Source organism: Galeopterus variegatus, unplaced genomic scaffold (genome assembly GCF_000696425.1).
Source record: "Galeopterus variegatus unplaced genomic scaffold, G_variegatus-3.0.2 Scaffold5868, whole genome shotgun sequence".
NCBI classification, from domain to species: Eukaryota; Metazoa; Chordata; class Mammalia; order Dermoptera; family Cynocephalidae; genus Galeopterus; species Galeopterus variegatus.
In genome coordinates this window covers 118756-144022 of record NW_007731979.1, presented here as the reverse complement: position 1 = coordinate 144022, position 25267 = coordinate 118756, and the positions used below count along the sequence as shown (strand labels likewise).

Here is a 25267-nt window from a genome sequence, read left to right as displayed (position 1 = left end):
AAAAAAAAAATAAATGGTGCAGGGAAACTGGATATCAACATGCAGAAAATGAAATTAGTAAGGAGCTTCCTCAAAAAATTAAAAATAGAACTATTATATGATCCAGCAATTCCACTTCTGGGTATATATTTAAAGAATATGAAATCAGTATCTCAAAGAGATATCTGCACTTCCCTGTTTACTGTATCATTATTCACAATAGCCAAGATATGGAATCAACCTGCCTATTAATGAATGAATAGATAAAGAAAATGTAGTATATCTACACAATGTGCTCTTAGTCCATTCCTGCTACTATAACAAAATACTTTAAACTGGGTAATTTATAAATAACAGAAATTTATTTCTCAAAGGTCTAGTGGCTGGGAGTTCAAGATCAAAGTGCCAGCAGATTCAGTGTCTGGTAAGGGCTTGCTTTCTCTGCTTCCAATATGGCACCTTCTTGCTGCGTCCTCACTTGGTGGGAGGGCAAAAAATGGAAAAGTAGGAATGAACACTGTGTCATCACATGGCAGAAGAGATGAAAGGGCCAGGCAGTTCTCTGAAGACTCTTTTATAAGGGCATTATTCCTATTCATGAGGGCAGAGCCCTCATGACTTAATCTCTTCCCCAAAGGCTCCATACCTTAATACCACCACAAGGTGGATTAAATTTCAAAATGAATTTTGGAGAGATACATTCAAATCATAGCACAATGCAATACTATTCAGCCTTAACAAAAATAAGGAAATCCAGTCATTTGTGACAACATTGATGAACCTGGAGGATGTTATGCTAAACGAAATAAGCCAGGCACAGAAAAACAAATATTTCATGATCTCACTTATATGTTCAATCTAAAAAAGTTGAGCTTATAGAAGCAGAGAGTAGAATGATGGCTACCAGGAATTGCAGGAAAGGGGTAAGGGAAAATGTTGGTCAAAGGGTACAAAGTTTTGGTTAGACAGGAGGAAGTTGTGAAGATCTATTGTGCAGAATGGTGACTATAGTTAACACAATGTATTGCATACTTGAAGATTGCTAAGAGAGTAGATTTTAAATATTCTCATTACAAAAAATAAGTATGTGAGGTGACAGGTGTATTATTTTGTTTCATTTAATCATTCTACAATGTATATATATCTCTCGAAACATTGTGTTGTACACCATAAATATATATAATTTTTCATTTGTCAATTAAAAAAAAGAAAGCAGAGGCACACGATGTAAAAATTCTGAATGATAATCTGGATCCAAACATTCAAAATATCTTTTTTTTTTTNTTTTTTCCTTTTTGTCTTTTTTCGTGTCCGGCAACGGATCGCAACCCTAAGTGTCGCGCCCATACCGGACCGGACCGGCAACGGGATCGCAACCCTTGGTGTTGCATCCGCACCTCGCTCAACCAGTGAGCGGGAACCGGTCTGTATGTGGGATCCGAACCCTCGGCGGGAGCGCCACCGCGCTCCCAAGTGGCGCACTGTAGCAGTGCACCACTGGGCCGGCCTGAAAATATCTTAACAAACTCAGAAAAAAGGAGTATGAAAAGGACATAAGGCCAGAATATAGTGGTAGAAAGTGAGGTATACTAATTCCTTAACCTAAGTAGGGAAACTCAAAAGATGCAATTGCATGTTTGATTTTTGTGGATTGGAGAAATGTAAGTTAAGGAATGTTTTTGGGAAAATAGAGTTAACTATTTGTATAATTTAAAATAGGATATTTACTTTTCAAAACACTAAAGTAAATAAAATCTAGTTTACAAAGAAAAAGACAAAAACACCAAGAAGAAACATAAAATATTAAGATCTAAAACAAAATAAAAACATTAAGAAAAATAAGTATCACAGTGACCCAAGAAAGCTATAGCCTAACCCAGCAATGAGGAAAGTCAAAAAGCAACTCAGAACCTCCAAAGTCCTAAACATTTGTTCTAGAGCTACTTGTTGTACAGGAGGGTAAGAGAACATTTAAACATAGAAAGTGAGTCCCTCAGTCTTCTTCCTATAATCACTTCTTAGAATACTGGTCATTTCTTCTAGGCAGGAGATTGGAAGATTACTCTCTGAGGAATCTAGCCAGGTGAGTTGAAAAGGCCTCGAGAAGCTGATACTGGTGGTTCATAGCAAATGAACCCAATCAAAAGACCCTGCAAAGAAGCCCACTGTCAATAAGCCTCACTCACTCACATGTAGTTTTCTCTTCCAAGAAGATTTTGAGTCTCTCAAATATGAGCAAACAGCCAAAGAATGCCTCTAACTTAAAAGATAGAGACTGAAACAAACATATAGAAAAAAAAAAAAAAGTTGGAGGAAATGCACTGCTCAGAAAATTTAATTAAAAAAAATGTATATCCTCAGATAAGGAAAACATTGCACCAAAGAACAAGAACAAAATACCATTAAAAAGGAAAATTTTAACGAAAAAAAATCAAGAGCTCTTAAAATTTAAAAAACAGAGAGACAGGGAGTCATCAAGATGGCAGAAAGATGATGCCCAGTGTTGCTCCTCCCCATAAGTAACCAATTTACAACTATTAAAAAGCAGAGACTGCCAACCTGGGACCACAAGAGCTGAGAGAAGAGGAGGTGAGACCCGCGGAGTTCATGAAGGTGTGAGAGGCCATGGCAAGAGGGTGTAGAGATGCCACCTGTCATTCTGAGCCCTGGCCTCTTCTGAGCCACCCTGGTCACTTCTGAGCCAACCTGGTATAGGGGCAGGTAGTGGCTACTGCACACAGATTAAGCTAGAAAAAGCCGCCGTGGCACCCTTTGCATAAATGTGCTTGGAGGCTGCAGGGGAGAGGAGGGCTTTGGAGCGCACCATACCAGCACACAGGCAGGATTCCCCTGGGTCCACATAGGAGCAAGCCACCACAGCTGACTGGAGAAAGCAGCTGCCCAGAGGATGGTAAGTTATAGTGAGGGACATGTTCATGGCCTGCCCCATGGGAAGTTGTTGTAATACAGGGGAAAGGCTGGCCCACTGGGGGAACATTGCACACAGTGAGGGCAGTAGTCTCAGTGGAAATTGGTCAGGGTGGTAGAACTGCAGGGGGCGCAATCTACAAGAAAGACTCAGTCCCAGGCTGGAATTTCCACACAGCTTAGACCCAGCAGTGATTAAAAATCTGCACTAAAAGTCTTCCCCAGAGAATCAGCAGCAAAGCAACAATTTAGCTAAAGCACAGAGCTCAAGGTCTGGTCCGCACAGGAAGTTCCTCCAACTCAGGAACTAACCACCAGACAGCACATTAGTTCCTGTGCATAGTCTAAGTTCTGGTGGTAGCTATTAACCTACCACAGAATGGGAAAACAACTACAACAACAACGAAACACAGACCAGAGACAAAGCTTTGATAACTAACTACCTATACAACCTAGAAGACGTGGCAGTCTCCTCAAATGCCCAGGCATCAACATAAAGACATAAAGACCAAGAACAGAGAAATATGTCACCATGAAAGGAAAAAAAGCATGAGCAATGGACATAGACGAACAGCAGATCTAGGAAATGTCTGACAGGGAATTCAGAATAACCCTCTTAGGGATGTTTAGGGAGTCATAAGAAAATACAGATAGAAAATTAAATGATATCTGGAAAAAACATTAAGAGCAGAATGAGAAACTTGACAAAGGAATAAAATCAATTTAAAAAATAGAAATTCTAGAAATAAAGAATACATCATCTGAATTGAAAAACTGGATAGAAAGCTCCAACAGCAGACTTGCTCAAACTGAGGAAAGAATCTGTGAGCTCCAAGATAAAACACACAGAATTATCCAATCAGAGGAGCAAAAAGAAAAAAAGAATAAGAAAAAATGAAAACAGCAAATATGGGACTCTCTCAAGTGAAATAACCTCCACATACTTGGTGTACCTGAAGAAGAAAAAGAGACCTAGAAAGCATAGTCAAGGAATATGATTGTTTCCTTTGCTGTGTGGAAATTTTTTAGTTTGATGCAATCCTGTTTCCATTCCGTTTTTAGTTTGATGCTAGACCTGCCCTATAAGAAATGCTAACGGAGCTCTTCAATCTGAAAGAAAACAATGCTAAAGAGTAGCAAGAAAACATCTGAGGGTGCGTAACTCATTAGTAAAGTAANTCTGTATGTGGGATCCGAACCCTCGGCGGGAGCGCCACCGCGCTCCCAAGTGGTGCACTGCTACAGTGCACTGGGCTGGCCTGAAAATATCTTAACAAACTCAGAAAAAGGAGTATGAAAAGGACATAAGGCCAGAATATAGTGGTAGAAAGTGAGGTATACTAATTCCTTAACCTAAGTAGGGAAACTCAAAAGATGCAATTGCATGTTTGATTTTTGTGGATTGGAGAAATGTAAGTTAAGGAATGTTTTTGGGAAAATAGAGTTAACTATTTGTATAATTTAAAATAGGATATTTACTTTTCAAAACACTAAAGTAAATAAAATCTAGTTTACAAAGAAAAAGACAAAAACACCAAGAAGAAACATAAAATATTAAGATCTAAAACAAAATAAAAACATTAAGAAAAATAAGTATCATAAACAGTGACCCAAGAAAGCTATAGCCTAACCCAGCAATGAGGAAAGTCAAAAAGCAACTCAGAACCTCCAAAGTCCTAAACATTTGTTCTAGAGCTACTTGTTGTACAGGAGGGTAAGAGAACATTTAAACATAGAAAGTGAGTCCCTCAGTCTTCTTCCTATAATCACTTCTTAGAATACTGGTCATTTCTTCTAGGCAGGAGATTGGAAGATTACTCTCTGAGGAATCTAGCCAGGTGAGTTGAAAAGGCCTCGAGAAGCTGATACTGGTGGTTCATAGCAAATGAACCCAATCAAAAGACCCTGCAAAGAAGCCCACTGTCAATAAGCCTCACTCACTCACATGTAGTTTTCTCTTCCAAGAAGATTTTGAGTCTCTCAAATATGAGCAAACAGCCAAAGAATGCCTCTAACTTAAAAGATAGAGACTGAAACAAACATATAGAAAAAAAAAAAAAAAGTTGGAGGAAATGCACTGCTCAGAAAATTTAATTAGGGGCCGGCCCGTGGCTCACTCGGGAGAGTGCGGTGCTGATAACACCAAGGCCCCGGGTTCGGATCCCATATAGGGATGGCCGGTTCGCTCACTGGCTGAGCGTGGTGCTGACAACACCAAGTCAAGAAAAAAAAAAAAAAGTTGGAGGAAATGCACTGCTCAGAAAATTTAATTAAAAAAAATGTATATCCTCAGATAAGGAAAACATTGCACCAAAGAACAAGAACAAAATACCATTAAAAAGGAAAATTTTAACGAAAAAAAATCAAGAGCTCTTAAAATTTAAAAAACAGAGAGACAGGGAGTCATCAAGATGGCAGAAAGATGATGCCCAGTGTTGCTCCTCCCCATAAGTAACCAATTTACAACTATTAAAAAGCAGAGACTGCCAACCTGGGACCACAAGAGCTGAGAGAAGAGGAGGTGAGACCCGCGGAGTTCATGAAGGTGTGAGAGGCCATGGCAAGAGGGTGTAGAGATGCCACCTGTCATTCTGAGCCCTGGCCTCTTCTGAGCCACCCTGGTCACTTCTGAGCCAACCTGGTATAGGGGCAGGTAGTGGCTACTGCACACAGATTAAGCTAGAAAAAGCCGCCGTGGCACCCTTTGCATAAATGTGCTTGGAGGCTGCAGGGGAGAGGAGGGCTTTGGAGCGCACCATACCAGCACACAGGCAGGATTCCCCTGGGTCCACATAGGAGCAAGCCACCACAGCTGACTGGAGAAAGCAGCTGCCCAGAGGATGGTAAGTTATAGTGAGGGACATGTTCATGGCCTGCCCCATGGGAAGTTGTTGTAATACAGGGGAAAGGCTGGCCCACTGGGGGAACATTGCACACAGTGAGGGCAGTAGTCTCAGTGGAAATTGGTCAGGGTGGTAGAACTGCAGGGGGCGCAATCTACAAGAAAGACTCAGTCCCAGGCTGGAATTTCCACACAGCTTAGACCCAGCAGTGATTAAAAATCTGCACTAAAAGTCTTCCCCAGAGAATCAGCAGCAAAGCAACAATTTAGCTAAAGCACAGAGCTCAAGGTCTGGTCCGCACAGGAAGTTCCTCCAACTCAGGAACTAACCACCAGACAGCACATTAGTTCCTGTGCATAGTCTAAGTTCTGGTGGTAGCTATTAACCTACCACAGAATGGGAAAACAACTACAACAACAACGAAACACAGACCAGAGACAAAGCTTTGATAACTAACTACCTATACAACCTAGAAGACGTGGCAGTCTCCTCAAATGCCCAGGCATCAACATAAAGACATAAAGACCAAGAACAGAGAAATATGTCACCATGAAAGGAAAAAAAGCATGAGCAATGGACATAGACGAACAGCAGATCTAGGAAATGTCTGACAGGGAATTCAGAATAACCCTCTTAGGGATGTTTAGGGAGTCATAAGAAAATACAGATAGAAAATTAAATGATATCTGGAAAAAACATTAAGAGCAGAATGAGAAACTTGACAAAGGAATAAAATCAATTTAAAAAATAGAAATTCTAGAAATAAAGAATACATCATCTGAATTGAAAAACTGGATAGAAAGCTCCAACAGCAGACTTGCTCAAACTGAGGAAAGAATCTGTGAGCTCCAAGATAAAACACACAGAATTATCCAATCAGAGGAGCAAAAAGAAAAAAAGAATAAGAAAAAATGAAAACAGCAAATATGGGACTCTCTCAAGTGAAATAACCTCCACATACTTGGTGTACCTGAAGAAGAAAAAGAGACCTAGAAAGCATAGTCAAGGAATATGATTGTTTCCTTTGCTGTGTGGAAATTTTTTAGTTTGATGCAATCCTGTTTCCATTCCGTTTTTAGTTTGATGCTAGACCTGCCCTATAAGAAATGCTAACGGAGCTCTTCAATCTGAAAGAAAACAATGCTAAAGAGTAGCAAGAAAACATCTGAGGGTGCGTAACTCATTAGTAAAGTAAATACACCGATAACCTCAGAATACTCTAAGGTGTAAGAGTGGTGAATAAACCACTTATATCCTTGGTGTAAAGACTAAAGGATAATGATTTCATTGTTTGATTTCAAAATAAATAAAGGATAAACCTAACAAGACAATAACATACAGAACAAGAAGAGACAATATTAAAAGATGTAACTTAGAACAACAAAATGTCAAAAAGTGGGAGGAATGATGCCAAAGCAGAGTTGGCTTTGATTTCTTTTCTTCTTTCTTAGATATCAAAGTTGTTATTAGTTTAAAATAACCTGTTATGACTATAACATGTTTTTTGTAAGCCTCATGGTAACAATAACACAAAAACTAATGAGACATACTAAAAATAAATAGTCAAAAATCAAAATGTAAAGCTAGAGAGAAATATTCAAGCACAAAGGAAGATCACTCATATGTGGAATCTAAAAACAACAAAAAAAGTGTTTCCCAAATTGTGTAGGATATAGCTGTCCCCCTCCCCACCTTAGTCACTTTATCAGACCGAACGTCGTGGTATTGCAGTGCCTGTGTTCAAGTAATCCCTATTTTACTTATTAATGGCCTCAAAGCCTAACATTAGTGATGCTTGCATGTCATTATAATTGCTCTATTTTATTATTAGTTATTGTTGTTCATCTCTTAGTGTGCCTAATTTATAAATTAATCATAGGTATGTATAGGAAAAAACATAGTATATATAGGGTTTGGTACTATCCAAGGTTTCAGGCATCCATTGAGGGCTTCGAACAAATGTATCCTCTGTGGATAATGGGAGACTATTATAGTTCAACTTTTCACTTAGGGTGAACAATCAAAATTAATAAAAGTGTAATTATATCACTGGTAACTAAAATGAAGGGAACTGAAACATGAAAATGAGATTATTTTTATAAACAAACGAAGTATCACTCCCACAGATGACTCAGGTAACCAGTCACATCTTTCTAAAAAAGTACTTGGGAAAACTTGAATTTTTTCTCCTAAGAATTTTTACATATGTAATTTTTTTCTTCATGTAGTAGTATTACTAACTTTAGAGTCTATTAATTGAATTGTCATTTCTAAGAAGATGTCAAGTTAACATTATGTTCAAATACATTTTTAAATGACCAGTAATTTTTTAGGAAAAAATTTAAGGGAGAAAAAACTAAACAATGATTTTATGATTTCTTTCCTGCTTCTAAGGAGATTAAAAAATTAAAAAGCAGCAGATAAGGGTGTTAAATCTGTGACGGCAGTAATAGCTGTGTGACTCTGATGTGCTGCAAATAAATCTGTGTGGTAATATAAATTGACTCAGACATTTGTGTCACATATGACAGCCTGAAGTGTTTTCATTTCCTCCTCAGTAATTTTTAGATTTTCTTATCTCATTGACTGTGAAAAGCACAATCATCCCACACACTGTTCTTGGATTGAGTTTTGATGTAGGCTGTCCAGAATTTTAGCTTAATTTTGAAAATTAGAAGTGAAATTGAATTCCAAGCAAGTTATCTGACTTGACCAGTAATTTAAACTGGTTTTTCTACTTTAATATATTTTAATTGGTTAGTTGAGTCTGTGGTTAACTCCAATAATTTTTTATAATGTCAGCAAAGCATCCAACTTGTTTTCATTTGTAATTCCTTAGTAATAAAAACGGGCTAGTGTATACTCGCTTATTTTCTTAAATATCCCCACTTGTCAAATTTATTATTGCTTACTGAATGTATTCATATTTTCAAAGAGGCTTCTTTCATGGTTCTTTTTAATGCTTCTTTAATCATGAGTCTTGTTAAAATATCATTTTATTGTTTACTGGATGATTGCATCTTAATTTTTGTCAGGAAGCAAAACATTTCTCCCAATTTACCTTTGGTCTTTTCTTTCTGTTTATGATATTTTGGGCATATCTTAGTTATAAATTTTGTTTGTTTATTTATTTTTTATGAGAAAAAAATTTATTGTTTACAGTTTCAGAGGCTGGGAAATCCAAACTCCAGGGAACACATTTGGTGAAGGCCTTGGTGGTGGCAACAGTGATGGCAGGGTATTACATTGTGAAACGGCAGAGCAGAGAGAATGGAGACAGACTCTCCTCTTTTTTATTATTTATTTATTAATATTATTTTTTTACATTCTATGATGTTGTTGCAGAGCAGTTGGGAGGGAGAGGGCAAGGGGAAAGGAGGAGGAAATGAGATGGAAGGAGGAGGAAAGAGGAGGGGTGGGGTTGAAGCCTGTGGCACCACTCACATTACCTCAGATGAGACCAGGGGGCTTCCAGCACTGGCTTGCTCATTCCTGGGCTGGGTGCAGATGTCAGGGAGGTGTGGCAAAAGCCCTTGCCTCCCACCACCCCAGCTCAGGAACCTGGGGCCCTTCTTGCTGTGGCTCAGTGGTCGTCGCTGGGCTGGCTGCAGGTGTGGGAGGGTCATGGCCGAGGCCCGAGGCCCCCCGCCACCCTGGCTCGGGAGAGTGCGGGGCACTTTCTGTGGCAGCTCTGTGGTCATCGCTGGGCTGGTTGTTCATGTCAGGGGGTGTGACAGAGGCCCTCAGCCCCCCACTACCCCAGCTCAGGAGAACCTGGTGCACTTCCTGCAGTTGCTTGGTGGTTGTCGCTGGTGTGGTTGTGTGTGTCAGAGGGATGTGACTGAAGCCCTTGCCCCCACCCTTGGGATTGGTTGCGGGTTTTGGGTGTCAGGAGGCATGGTTGAGGCCCCCAGCCTTCCCCTCTTTCTGACTTGTAATCCAGGGGACTTCCAGTCCTTCTAGGTGTTATGGGTTTTCTTTGGTGACATGAGACCTTTACTGGTTAGTATCAAACGTTGTCTTTGGTTGTGGGTACTGTTTTTTCTTTCAGTTCTGTGTTGGATTATTTGCTGTTCCCTCCACTTAAACTCTGTGCTGGAACTAATTTGTTGTCCTTTGCTTACTTCTAAAATGGGGGAACTTTCTGTGGGGAGCAGCACTTGAGCTGTGTGGTTGAGCTAAATTGCTATTTGCTGCTTTCCCCAGATTCCCTTGGGAAGGCTTTTTGTGCAGCTTAGGTTTTGATGATTGACTTTATAAGTACTTCAGGATATGTTAAGATCCAGTGCACTTGGGTTGTGTAGAAACTCTGGTCTGGGCCTGAGTCTTTACATCAAACTGCACTCCATGCAATTCTGTATTCCTGACCAGTTTCCTCTGAGTGGTGCTATGCTGACTGGGGGGCAGATCAGCTGTCCTTGCTGTGCCCCAGTGTTTCCTCGGTGGGCCCATCTCCCCAAGCACTTCCCATGGGATGCGCCATACTCTGGTCCCTTGCGATGACTCACTGGCCTCTGAGTGGCTCCTTTTTTTTCAGTTTTTGTGGCTCCTTGCTCTTAAGTGGGCCCACAGGAACCCTATTAGTGGTCTTGCTGGCCTGGGGGCCACCAAGGCCCTCTTCTCCCCTGCCACCTCCAAGCAACTTCATCTGAAGGGCAAAGCTCCAGCTTTTTACCAGCTCCTGCTCTGAGTGCTCAGCAGCTCCAGCCTAGAAGCAGCTGGGGCTCAAAAAGGTTGGAGTGGTTTTTTCTTTTTCTCATGGTGGCCTCTCCCACCTTCAGGCACTCTGTAGGTCTCTCCTCCTCTTCTCCTGAGCTCTAGCGGCACAGCTTGGCTATTTTTGCTTTTTTATAGTTGTAAATTGGTTGATTTGTGGGAGAGAGTGATTCTTGGGACAGTCTATTCTACTATTTTGACCAGAAGTCCTTAGTAATAAATCTTAAACAGCCAAATTATCAGTCTTATATTTTATGATTTCAGAGTTCCATGTGTTTTTCTAGGTTTCATCTGCTTCCTTACTGCAAGATTATATTAAAATACCACTCATGTGGGCCAGCCCATGGCTCACTTGGGAGAGTGCGGTGCTGATAACACCAAGGCCACGGGTTGGGATCTCTATATAGGGATGGCTGGTTCGCTCACATGGAGAGCGTGGTGCTGACACCACCAAGTCAAGGGTTAAGATCCCCTTACCAGTCATCTTTAAAAAAAAAAATACCACTCATGTTTTCTTATAGTACTCTTTTGATTTTGTTGTTTATTGGTATATTCAAAGGATATGAAATCAGTATCTCAAAGAGATATCTGTACTTCCCTGTTCACTGCATCATATTCACAATAGCCAAGATAAGGAGTCAACCTAACTGTCCAATGACAGATGAATGAATAGAGAAAATATGGTAAATATATACAATGGAATATTAATCATTCTCAAAAAGGAAATCCTGTCATTGTAACAACATGGATGATCCTAGAGGACACTGTGCCAAATTAAATAGGCCAGGCACAGAAAGACAAGTACTACATGATCTCACTTATACGTGGAATCTATAAAAGCAGAACTCATAGAAGCAGAGAGTAGAATAGTGGTGGTCCCTGGGGCTGGGAAAAATGGGGAGCTGTTGGTCAAAGGGTACAAAGTTTCAGTTACACAGCATGAATAAATTCTGAAGATCTAATATACAACATGGTGACTACAGTTAATAACACTGTGTTGTATACTTGAAATTTCCTAAGATCACCAAAAAAAAAAAAAAAAAATTGGGAAAATTATGTAATGTTTTTTTTTTTTTTTCCCCCTCATAAGTATCTTCTCTTGTCATTAAACAGATTTTTGGAAACTATTTTAAACATTGTATTATGCATTACATAGATGTACCATAATTTACTTAGCTTTTCTCCTACAGTTGACATTTAGCTAGTTTTCAATTTTTACTAACATACCTAGCTCTCAAATATTTTTGTAGACAAATCTTTTTCTAAGATTCTTATTTCTTAATGGTAGATCCCAAGAGTTGAAAGGACTAGGTTAAGGATATGAAGTTACCAACACTCTTGATATAGATTGCCTAATTCCTTACTAGAAAGGTAATTGACACTCCTAAAGCAACATATGAAGATCCCAAAATTATTCTCTTGCTAGCATTGAATTAAAAAGGAAATAGATTGTCCTCTGAGAGTTAAAACTGAATTAACAAATGCATAATGGAAGGAGAAATATTGCCTGCTAAATCCAAGGCTTAGACTATTTAAACACTTTAAAGATAGTATTTAATAACCCTCAGAATCCAGCTCCAGCTCAGCTCATTAGCCTTATCTTCTACCACTCATTCTCCCCATCCTTAATACCCATCTTGGTCACCATTCCTTAATGTGCTGTTGTGTCTAGACTGCCTTACCACCACTAAGCAAATTCCTACTCATCCTTGAAAGCCCACGTCAGATGTCACCTGACCGATCCAAGAAAAGGAATAAGGGGGCTTTAAACCCTCTCCATAATCTTCATCAGTCAACACAAATCAAAATAAGGTATTTTTCATATGGGTAATTGGAGTTTTGCAACCTCAAGTAAACTATGTATAAAATCTTTTAAAAATTTATATTTTTATTGATCTGCAACATATAAAGTAAAAGGAGAGTACTTTCTACACAGTGCATCTCATAAGTATCAAGACAAGTTCCTTGGCCTACACTTCCAACTTGATTGCAGATACTAAACTCCTTCTTTATAGAAATTCTGGAGCAGTCACAGAATATTACTTGCCCTAAAAAGCTTTCTCTAACCTTCTCTTCCTGACAAGTTGTTTGTAGCTTCTCTGGGCTCCCATAAATCTGACCATATACAACTATTACCTTACCAAACAATAGTATAATGTGTTATTTTCTCTTTTGGCTTCTTCCAATATGGTAGCTCATCCAGAGTAAGAATTTTACATCTTTATTTAAAATAAAGATGATAAGAAGACATATCTCATAGAACTATTGTGAGAATGTTAATGTGTATTTAAAACATATAACACAGCATCTAATATAAGTGCTAAATAAACATTAGCAATTATTTTTCAATATGTTTGTTGAATGAAGCTCTAGTCCAGAGTCCCACAGCAAACAAACCAGAACATGTGTGGTTCACAAGAGCATGATATGAAAACTCAGTATGTCCTGAAATTCCCTAAGTAGTCATACTTATGCAATGTGACATGAAATAGATTAGATTTTAATGTTTACTAGTTTAAGAAGAAAGTTTTCAAGACCTTAAAACTGGGAAAGTCTCAATTATAAATTTGTGAACTTCTGAGGAAGTTTATTAAAAATAACATCTAATTTCAAATTTAGTGAAAAAGAAAACACAATGCCTTGGGAATCTGTGCTGTCTTTTGACTTTATCATGTAATAACTTTATACTAGAAACTGTCTAAATGTATTTGATCTCAGGTTTTGTGAGAACTATCAAATGACGTGTGTTCTGTGATAGAAATAACACCAAACTGGAATTAAGGAATATTCTAGCCCACAAATTAGCTGTGGGATCATGGGCCCATCCAGGTTTTTTTTTTTTTTTTTTTTGGCTGGTACAGATTGAACACCAGATGTAGGTGTTATCAGCACCATTCTCTAACCAACTGAGCCAACCAGCCAATTCAAAGTTTTTTTTATAATACTGTGTTTTAAACTTTTTCTTACATGGCTTTCCCCCCTGCTAGAAACTTTTTTTTTTTAGGGCAGGAATCAAATCTTATTTATTTTCACACCCATCTGCCTAAATCCAATGTCTATTTCTTGGCTTTTGAATGAACTTTTAATAACTGTTTCTTAAATGAATGAGTACCCTCCTGCACAGAGCTTCCAGTTAAAAAAAGGCATAGTAAATTTATGGTATAATAGGTTAGCAGCTAATCCTGGCATAAGTAATTATATAAGACAAATGATTGTGTATTAATGTGATTACTGATATTCAGTATAGATACAGACTCTATTGAGCATCGTTGAAACCTTTGCTAATTTAGAAAAGGAAATATAATTTAAAAGATATCCTTACTCCTGACATATTTTAGAGAAATCATGAGTTAGCTACAAAACTTTGAGAGGGCTAATCTATGAAATCCCATTACGTAAGGGTAATATCATCCACCCATATCAAAGGTATCAAAGTATTCACTCCCCAGTAACATTCGGTAGAAAAGGTTTTTATCTGTGCCTTTCTGCTGAAATTACAAACTAAAAGACAATCTGATCAAGGAAAAAAGGAATACAGACACACCAAGAAAGCAAACACATGTACATTTAAACTCAGTGGCTTCTCAGTTGTCTCATCTACCCATTTCCAAGTTAATATCTAGAGCTTACTTAATGCAGATGTAGTTCCAAAATATCCCTTACATGAAATGGAAAATGGAGTGATTAACTATAAAGGGAGCAAATGTAGATAAGACAGAGAGACATTTTTCCCACTGCTTTTGAATAAGGGCAGATGTCTCTCTCTGGATATATCCCAAAAAGAGAGATAGAGGAAATTCCGTTTCTCCTGTTTGTAACAATGTGGCTGAAATTTGAGATGCACTTGCTTCATCATTTCCTAGACTTCAGTTGTTGAGAAAGCTAAGGGTTTTTCAAACACTCAGCTATCAACCTTAACCACTCCAACCTCGGTTTGAATGTTATTTGCAGATTAACTCTACATAAATAGACACAAGCACAGTAAATTTTTTATTGTTAAATTATCTTGTTACCATATGCAGAGCAAAAATTAAAGGAACTGATCTTGTGCATTCGCATTTAAAATTTTTAAATAATAAACAAGGGAACAAATGATCAGTTAGGAGAGAAAAACTGAAGCAAGGGTTTCCTTATAAGTCTTCTAGTTTCTGTAATAACTATAGAAAACATGCTCAAAATTTTTAGAAAAACATTTTTTCTACATGTAATATCACATTAATAAACTATGTTTACCTCGTTAAATTGGAAAGACTCAATATTAAGGACAGTCTATATCTTGCTAATGCAATTATCATTTGGATATACTATATGCATCCAAAAATAAAGGGGTGGCATATTTAAAATTTTCCAAAATGTTAACACTCTCAATGCTGAGTTTCCAGTTCCAGAATTGTCCATTCCCCTTGAGGTGAACAATCTTCAGAGGAAAAACTAGCCATGGTGATGCTTGCTGAGGAATCAAGTGGAGATGTTAGTTCACTCCATTTGTTCAAAGTGTCAATATGTGCTATACCCTGAGGTTTTGAGCTGTTTCGTGCTAAAAGTAGTGTCTGATTGATTAGATACTGTGCTAAATTTAAGTCTTCAGGAACAGAATTTGCAATATTTAAGTCTGAATCCTGTTCAGAGAGCAGTTGCTTTAGTAGCGTCCAATCTTGTTTTGCAAAGTGTTGATCATCTTCAAAATTCATATCTGTAACATGTGTTTCTGCTTCCATTTTCTGCTCAAATGCTTCTATTACATCCATCTCACATATTGGAGACAGGATTTTTGAAGGCCGATGGTCATACATGCAGGTTTGTACCAGTGTGTCATAATCATCTATGTCTCCTGAAATAATTCATAATACTACACAATGTAAAAATTGCACATGTTGGTACCCCTCAGAGTTTTGTAAAACAATATTAACACTATATAACAGTGATCGTCCAAAAAAATATAGAATGGGAAAAATAACATGTATACGAAATTGACAAGATTTTGGGGGCATTTCTCTTTCTATGTTGAAAAATTTGAGGGTAATGTTTAACAGCAAAATCAACATAGGCAACTAACAATAATTCTCCATACTTTAATTTGAAAACTTGAGATACAGGAAACAATATAAATTATTTAAACATAAACATAAAATGTGCACATATATCTAATTTACTATAATAGAAATTTAAAGAGAAAAAAAGGCAGTTATTTGATGGTGACTTTTAAGATAAGTCAGTTTCAAAAGAGGGAATAAATACATTTTATCTAAAAGCTTATTTGTATATTGCACATGCAAAGGAGGATGCAAGCAAGTACAAACAAATGAAAAAGTACAACTTTAAAAGATCTCCCTATTTTTATGTTTTTTGCTGAATAGGGACTATTGATCAGCATTTTTCTTAGTTATGGTACACAATAGCTACTCAGTCAGCTACTATTGCACATTTTAAATGCGGGTCATTATTTCGAATTACTATAATAAGGAAGACAAAAACACAAAACAATAAGGACAGGAAATCATCTAAGCATATGAAATAAGCCTGGGTTTTTTTCATATATTATCAGTGCTTCTAAATATAATCTTTTAGGAAATTTATCTTTTTACTTCAAAATTTTAGAATAGAATTATAGTGACCCTGAAAGTCTTAATCTCTGTAAAATGTATATAAATTTGTAATAATCAATCTAGTTGTTAAAATAGTTCAGTGCTTTTAGTTACATATTACTATAGTTATTGCACAGCCCTCTTAGATATATACTAGTCCACAATCATATCCAAAGTATAATAAAATTTCTAATAGTCAAGAATTCTTATGTTAGACATAACTAAATAATAGCAAAGTAAGTTTTTCTGTTTATTCTTTCATGTAAAATCTCTTAGGAGGTTAGTTCTAATAAACCACCAAAATTTTTTACTAGATATTAATTCTTCACTAGGACTTTAAGTGAACAATAAAGAATGAGTAACTAGCTAATTTTCATATTATTAAGAAATTTAAGTTTTCATTTAAAATTTGAATCTGTTGCTTAAATAATTATTCTATCTAACTAAAATATAACATTCAGGGCTACATACAACTTTAAAATTCTATAAACTCATTTTCTTATACATTTAGTATTTCTATTTCTGTACATTACCTGCAGATAAAGCAATATTAGCTTTTTCGGTAGCTGTAGAATGGCTCTCTTTAACTTGACCTTCCTGAGGCAGAATGTGTCTCCAAATGGAGTCTAGAGATTTTGTAGAGCTGTTCTTTGGTATGTCAGAATTGGGTTCCCTTTGATGAAGCTCTAAATGACATGGTCTTTCTTGAGATTTTATATCACTATCCAAGAGTTTGCTGCAATGCTGAAAGTCATTATCCACATCACTTCCACTGTTTACTTTTTTATCTCCTGGAAGAAGTTGTCTGCCTCCTTTGGACAGGATATCAACTGTGTTCTTTTTTCCTGCAGCTAAAACACTCTGTTTACCTTTTCTTGAAGAGTCAATGTTACTAAGATCCAAGGGAGTACTTTCATTTTTATATATACTATTGCCTTTATCTTGTTGCTTACATTCTAAAATACTATCCTCACTTCCTTGTGAGAATCTGGAATAGCAGCAGGTCCTTCCATGATGTTCATGAGAAATGCCATCAAAAACATCAGAAGGTGAAAGAGAATCTATAGAAGGCTGAAAGGGTGTATGGACTTCCCCCTCATCAGATCCTAATTCTTCACATTCATCTACTGAAAGTAAAACTGACCTTTTAAACTTTTTAGCTGCAGAAAACTCACGACTTTCATTTTCAGTTGCATCTTCAAAAGCTAAATTAATTATTCCCTGAAACTGCTGAGGAGCTGGGTTAGATTTAGAGAAATTTTCTGCAACATTTTCAGCCTCAGACCTCTCATCTTCTGTTTCATCTGCTGAAGAGGAAACCTGATCTATTTCCTGAGCAAACTGGACACTGCCTCTTAGAATATTTTCTTTTTCCCTAGGGTGGATTATTGTAGATCGAGACCAAATTTCTGGCCTTTTCCTAGGAACCTCATCATCACTTGTCGAATTAACTTGGAAAAGATCATTACTACTTTGTTTTTTCATTTTTACTTCAATTCTTAAATTGCTATCATATATTTTTAATTCTTCAGGAGTACTGGTATCACTGCTACTTCTTCCAAGAAAATCATGGCACAGCATAGTGCCACATTTAGAAATACCTCTGTCATTTGACCCATCATCATCCTGAGACCCTCCAGCATCATAGTCTTCAGATCTGGGCTTTATGTCATCAGAAGATGTGGTAGCACTGCCAGTGTCAGATTCAGGACTCTCTCTCTGCTGCAGAACACTGGTAGTCAGATTCCAGTGAGCTATAAATGGAGTTTCTGGATTTTCATGGCTCTCTGGAGTTTCTGATGTTTCCACATTTTTAGAAGTTTTTTCTGATAGTTGTCCCAAAAAACATTTGGAGGGTATATCTGAGTCTGCTGTAACAAGTTTGTCATCAGACAACTGACTAGGACTTGTCAGTTCTACATGAATTTTAGATTTTCTGTCATCTGGAACAGAATTTAAGGTACCATTTGTCCTTTCAGAAACACAAGGTACAACAGCGTTCACACAGTGAATGCTTGATTTTTTGTTTGTATCTTTTCTCCTTACTTGGTTCTCCCTATTTGACCTTAAATGGATTTGTTCTGCATTTGTTGAATCTAAATCACAAATTGGATTAGAGTTCAAGGGATTTTCATCTCGATTTGAAATAACAAATTTTAGGGTAGTGGTGCTATAAAATTTTGGATCTACATTATCTCTCCCATCAGAATGACAATATATTTTAGCCACACTGCAATGATCTGTTTCTTTATCATCAGAAAATTTTGCTTCACTTTTATCTGTACAAATCTGTTTTGATTCCAGTTCATATTTTATTGATTCATCCAGCTTTGAAATATGTTGGCATTCTAACACCAACTTTTCTTGATCGTTTAATGGCTTTTGTGGGTCGGGACTGCGTGATGACTGGCATGCTTGTGTACCACTGATCTCAGATGCAAGATTAACTAGAGGTCTGTGAGGCTTCTGTTCAGAAACACTGTCCCTGTTATTATTATCATGTACATCATGATGAATACTTTTTTGAACAGATGTTTCACTTTTTAAAGGTCTTTGAGAAGAGGACAGAGTTTTCAATATAACCTGTCCAGGAAGCATTTTCTGTTTTAAATCTTTATTATTCAAAGTTTCACCTTTCTTTGACTGATTTAGGTTTTTAGGCATTGCCACTATTTTTCCATTAACTTTAGGCAAAGTTGTATGCCCTTGCTTGACAATTTTTCTCTTAGGCGTTTGTTTATCTGTAGTTGCGCTGTGATCCAACTTTGTCACATTTTTGTCAGACTGCCTTGAAGAGACTGAAGATTTTACTGAATTTGGTGACTCTCCTTGGGATCCTAAGAAAACAAAGTTCAGAAATAAAATATACCTTCTAATTTGTGAGTAAAATTCAATAATTGTTTTTAAATTACTTTAGAAAAAATAAAAATCGATAGAACAATGAAAACATATCTACGATTAAATGAACGATTACAGATTCAGAGCTAGTCACATGATAAAATAAAAAGAGAAAATATTTTTCTGTAAAAAATATAGAGAGTATTCCAGGGTCTTAGTAAAAATTATTTAAATTTTGATCTCTCTTCCTCAAGTAAACAGCCTTGAACCTTATGCCAAAATTGGATTTGCATAAATATATGATGGTGGAAAAATCTGATTTTCTTATACCAAAGGAGCATGAAGGGTCTTCCCTTTGAAGCTTTTTTTGGGGGAAAAAAAGACTCTGTTCTACATAGCTGAAAAACAGAATCAGGCTAAATGTAAAATATAAAATAGAATTTGTTGAAATTGTTACAGTTTGTTCTTCACACATGAATAAAGCCAATTTACTTCTCATAACCAGATAATGAATATTGTAGCTCATTAGAGTTAACATCTTAGATCTGTGGTAGAAACTAGAACTACTGACTGGAAGGAAAGAGGAATTAATTTAGGGAATCCATTTGTTTACACTGGTTAAAGTCTTAGAGATGATATTCTGGGCACTCAGAACTGTCAAGCAGAATTAACAAATATTCTTAAACGTTTAATCTTTAGCTTTTACTAGAATAATAAATAATTTTCCTCTGCCTTTTTTTCAAAAATTTATTATTATTATTATTTTTTACATTCTAAGATGTTGTGGAGCAGTTGGGGTGGAGGAGAGAGGAAGGGGCAAGAGGATAACATGGGAGGACAAGGAAGGGGGAAGGGGGCGTGGCTGGAGGGCATGGCTGAGGCCCGTGGCAACCCCCTTATTCTGGCAAAGGAGTCCAGGGGGCTTCTGGCAGTGTCTGCCTTATTTTTCAATTAAGTTTTGATATTAATTGATAATCTAAATCAAAATTGTTTTTAGAATTTTATAAAGTGCTCTCACATATGTAAATACTTAATACATAAAACAAAGTAATTTAAAAATCAGTTATTATGTCAGCAAATTGTGCGATCTGATCAGTATTCTTTTCTTTCTTAGAACATTGAAAAACAGCACAGAGTCTGGAGGGAAAATTATTCCTACCTATATATGATAGCTGTCCAGACTGCACCATGCTTTTTAAAGAACTCTTTAGTGCTGGTTTTACAGATGGAATTCCTATAGTCATCAATGAAACTTTCAAGATATATGGACATAACATATAAAAGGACCAGAAATGCAGATAAACTGGTGACGCCCTTGATTATTTCTCTCAAAAAAGACAATAAAAATCAAATCCACAGCCCAAAACACCAAAATACTTATTGGAAAAGTAAAAGTATAAATTCTCATCTCTATAGTGTAAACAAAAGTAAAATGAGTGAAGTCATTTTAGATTTTGCTTACTTGCTACTGAAGTTCCCAATCAGAATTCTACTTATCCAATTTAAACAAGGAAATAATGCTCACGATACCCAGGACTATTTCAGCTTTACCTTGAGTTTTAGCAAGATTAGATGGGGCACTCTTGGTTCTCTGCTGAGCTGTAGCACATCCATTGCCATTTCCTCTTTTCTTCAAAATTGCCTGTGCTACTGGATCACTATGTCCCTTGCCAATGACTTTCTTTAGTACACTAAGGAAAATGATTTGTATTCAGTATTAACACTGAGATTCCAAAACATGAGCTTTTAAAAGATCCATACAAGAAATATACTTTTTTCTCCAGAGATAAAAAATACATCTCTTCTGAAAACAGAAAAATCATATGTTCATAAGTCTATGAGCTTATAGAAGTACAGATCAAGTATTGTAAAGCAATGGATAATAATGCACTACAAGTATGAATTAGGATATTCTAATATTTTGCATCGACATGATTTTACATAAATATACTTTGTTTCATAAATAAAAAAAGTTGTTAAAATATCATTGTATAAATACATACTTTTTTAAATAAAGAAGAATAGATGTTTTTAAAATATTTGGCTAGAAGTCAGTATATAATTAACTTCTGGGGAAAACTAACATATAGGTAAACATTAAATAAAGTCTTACCTGTTATTTACATTAGTATCTTGTTCATGAATGTTTTTATTCGAATTTACATTGGTAACTCTTGAAGCAGGTCGAGATTTTACTGCTATAAATTAAGAAAAAGTTTGTCATGAGATCAAATACAAATATGTAACAAGTATGTACAAATTTAGTGGTCAGACACTATAAACAAAATTAAATGTTAAAGTGGGTAGGACTACATTTTCTCTGTTTGCATGAATACATATAAATAAATACTTTTCGGCATTTGAAACTAAGTAAAAGCCCAAACATAGGACCATTTTTTTTCTAGAAACTTTAACTGTCAGGAGCTATTAAAAATTAGAGTACTAAAACTCACCTACAGTGGAAGTTTTGATACTGTCTGCACTGTTTTTCACTGTCTGTCCCAGAGAATCACAAAAGGATAGTTTATGACCAGAAGGCTTCTCTTCTCCTATTGATCCATTTTCTCTTGGTTCATCCAGACATTCAGTTGAGATCAATAATTCCATACTTGAATTTGTAGATCTGCTAGAGGGTCCTGCAATGCTGAGGCATGGAGAATCTTTCCCTGTCACTTTCTTCAAAGGCTTTGCTTTGGCTTGCACATTTACGTTTCCAGTGAGTACCTTGGGTCTGGCACCTGTAATATGCCCTTCTTGATTTCTCACTCCTTTCCCATTTAATGAGTTTTTCTGTCCAGTTGATGCTGCTGCTGGTCTTTCCACAGCCTGTCTCCGTGACAAGTTTTCCAACTTTGCATTATCACTATTCTCTGTTTTGAGCTTTATTAAAGTTTTGGGCTTTGCAGAAGCATTTTTTCCCCCAGTTTTTAATTCTTTTGTAATCTTAGATGCTACTTTTGTACCCTTTCTTTCCTTTAAATCATCATGCTTCAAACTTTTATTTATACCATTCCTATTAGTACTTGACGAATGTCCAGAGGCTCCTAACCCATCCGATTTCATCTTTTGGTTAGTAGAGAGAGAACTCCAACACTCTTTCTTGTTATTCCCGCTCCAAGATTTGTTTTTTGTAACACCAGAATCTGAAACTTGTCTCCTTTGCTACAAAGAAAAAAAAAATACTTTGTAACCCGACTGAAGTGTATGGCATATAATAGTTATGTTTCAGTAAGCCAGTTTTTCAAAGAGGAAAAAAAATAGCAAAGTTCATATTATAATTTCAGGCCACTCAAAACCTGAACTGTCTTTGATCATTTTGATGAAAACTTTGTGTCAATGATCATATTACCTTAATTGAATATTAAATACAGCATAAATATTTATTTAAAAGGAATAAAAAAAGGCATACTATTTGAACTTAAGATGTTATGGTAGAAAGTAATATACATAAAGGTTCAGGATGTCCTGAGTGGATGATAATAATATCTAAGCTTTTTTGAGGGCCACTCCCAGGTTCTGTGCTATGCCTTTTTCATACATCATTCATTTAATCCTCTCAACAATCCTATGAAATAGCTCCTGTTGCTATTTCCATTTCTTAGACAGGAAATTGGGGATTAAAGCAGGTATGTGACTTACCACCCAAGGTCATATGCTGGTAAGGGATGGAACTAGGACTTTAGCTCATAATTTACTACCTCAAGCAGGTAGTCATCTACATGGTGTAATTTGAGGGACATTTTAAAGATTTTCATTGAAAATTCTCTCTTCAACCCTATTCCAAATGCCATAAATTTTATTATTAAAGATTCAATTACACTAAAATTGTCTAAGATAAAATAACATATATGTATGTGTGTACATGCAAGTATGTGTATACAGACACATATAATAAACAAATAAATAAATAACTTTGCTAAATTTAGGAAAAAGCAAGGTATGGTAATAAAGGAATCACTAGAATCACTAGACTATCTTCATGGCTTTGCCTTGCAAGTATGTGTATACAGACACATATAATAAACAAATAAATAAATAACTTTGCTAAATTTAGGAGAAAGCAAGGTATGGTAATAAAGGAATCACTAGAATCACTAGACTATCTTCATGGCTTTGCCTCCATACGTCCTGGGATACTTAAGAAGTTATTAACATCTCTAGGCCTTGGATCATGCATATCTACAGGGTGGAGACTGGTCCTTTTCAGAGCAGTGTTCTACGAGTCTCATTTTTTGTTTTCTTGATCAAATCTTAGCCACCAAAAATAACATTTTTCTCTATTTTTAATACCTAAAACCAGGCTGACTTCTGCTTTTAGACCTCTTTCCTACCCTTAAAACAGATCCCACTTAATTAATCTATCCTTGAATCTGTGCTTTTTAAAGTTATTATGCTGTGGGTAAAATTCATGTAGTATATGAGTAACTATACTCCTTTAGAAATTTCACATTAATATAGCATACCATGATGAGGATTCAATGTATATGCTTTTCTAGGCGGTCTCTGAATTATATCTGCAAAGTTTACATACCTTTGCTATATATAAATGCCCAACCGACAACGGTCACCATACGCTATTGATGAAAATGAAGAAAAAGAAGGTAAACTCTCTAAAGTATTCCTCTTAGACACTTTTTCTGTTCTAGTGCCATTCCTTTTTTTGGGTTATCTTTTTATTATAGAAAAATTTAAACATAATCAAAAGAAGATAGAACAGGACAACGGATCCCCCTGTACCTAATACCCAGCTTAACAACTATCAACACACAGCCAATTTTATTTCCTATATACCTACCCCCATTTTATTTTGAAGCCAATTGCAGATATATATTTTACCCTGAAGTACTTTAGGACTAACACTCTTAAACCTTTCTCTGTCTGATTAACTTTCTCCCACCTCCCAAAGATCTCATCTCTCTTTGGAAAACGCATATACTCATTCCACATTTATTGAGCACTTACTACATACCAGATAACTGCATATAGATTGTTTCACTTAATTTTCAAAATTTTCCTGCTAGGTTTTATTATTCCATTCTAAGGATAAGCAAACTAAGGCTCATGGATGACACAGGTAATAAATGTGAAGTCAAGATTTGAACTCTTCTGATTTTACATGTCCAGTATACACTTCAGGATACCATAGACTTTCTGAGAGAAATTTATTACCCTGGTTCTTACCCATTGTTGTTAACAGGAAATATATTCAAATGACCTCAAAGTCAGGGAGATAAAGAAGAACAATGAGTCTTTTTCCCATTTGCTGTAAGGCTAGGAAAGAGGGAATGTCTGGTTGACAACAGGGAAAAGCAAGGCAGGTAGGCTAATTCCTTAAAAAAAAAATCCAGGGGTAACAGGGAGCATACATAGAAAAACATGTCCTAAGTTACCATTTTCCATTTGCTGTAAGGCTAGGAAAGAGGGAATGTCTGGTTGACAACAGGGAAAAGCAAGGCAGGTAGGCTAATTCCTTAAAAAAAAAAATCCAGGGGTAACAGGGAGCATACATAGAAAAACATGTCCTAAGTTACCATTTCCTAGAGTATGTTCTGCTGAACTTTGTAATATTGCTTATAAGTGTTGAAGGGGAGCCTAGTGATGTTCCATAGATATAAAATTGGGGGAAATTTTGGGTGAAACAGAATTAAATGTTCTCACTATAGTGTTTCTCAGAACTTTTAAGGTGCAATGTGTGTCATCAGTCTCTAAGGGGAGCTATGGTGTGCAGCAATTCTCAAACTTAGTTGATGCTAGATGTTCTTAGGTAGAACATAACATGGAGCTAGTATACTATGAAATACACTCTGGAAAACAGTCCCAGGAGGTTTACTGACAAAAAGCTCCAGTATCCCACAGTTTCTCACCCAAGGTATTTGGAGTTTGACTCCTCCATCAAGCCATGAGAGCTCTCAGCTGTGTATGAGTTCCCATATAATGGCTGATAAGGAAGAAAAGAGGATTCCCTATTCCTCTCTGCAAGTGCAATATGTTCTTTGCATTCCAAACTGGAACTCTCAGTGTATGTCTCCATAATATCACTGCAATCCACATAGTAGGTTAATATAATTTTGTACTTTAAATACTAGTATTATGGATTAAGTGTGCATCTGTAAGTTAGCTAGGAACCCTAACCATCATTAATAACGTTTTTGGGAGGAAAAATGTATTTTAGGTCATAATGAATATACCAAGTAACTTTTTTTGCATGTATGGTAAAAAAACACATAATGTAAAATCTACAATTTTAACCATTTTTATGTGTTTTAAACATTTTTACAGTTTTATGCGGTAATATTAACTATATGTGCTTTGTTTTGCAACAGTTCTCTAGAACTTTTTCATTTTGCAAAACTGAAACTCTGTACCCACTGAACAACC

At 36.4% G+C, this 25267-nt stretch overlaps 1 protein-coding gene across 1 annotated transcript in view; it reads right to left on the bottom strand.

Moving 5' to 3' along the window:
• Window positions 1–14437: 14437 nt before the first annotated feature.
• The window catches only part of KIAA1107 (KIAA1107 ortholog), a 101183-nt gene continuing 90353 nt past the window's right edge, over window positions 14438–25267 (bottom strand). The window contains exons 14-18 of the mRNA XM_008590135.1: window positions 21343–22051; window positions 21003–21087; window positions 20441–20580; window positions 16585–18888; window positions 14438–15297 (exon numbers count right to left, since the gene is read on the bottom strand). Of these exons, the coding sequence (XP_008588357.1) occupies window positions 14831–15297; window positions 16585–18888; window positions 20441–20580; window positions 21003–21087; window positions 21343–22051 (3705 nt within the window). The 3' untranslated portion in view covers window positions 14438–14830. The remainder of the gene's footprint in view (window positions 15298–16584; window positions 18889–20440; window positions 20581–21002; window positions 21088–21342; window positions 22052–25267) is intronic.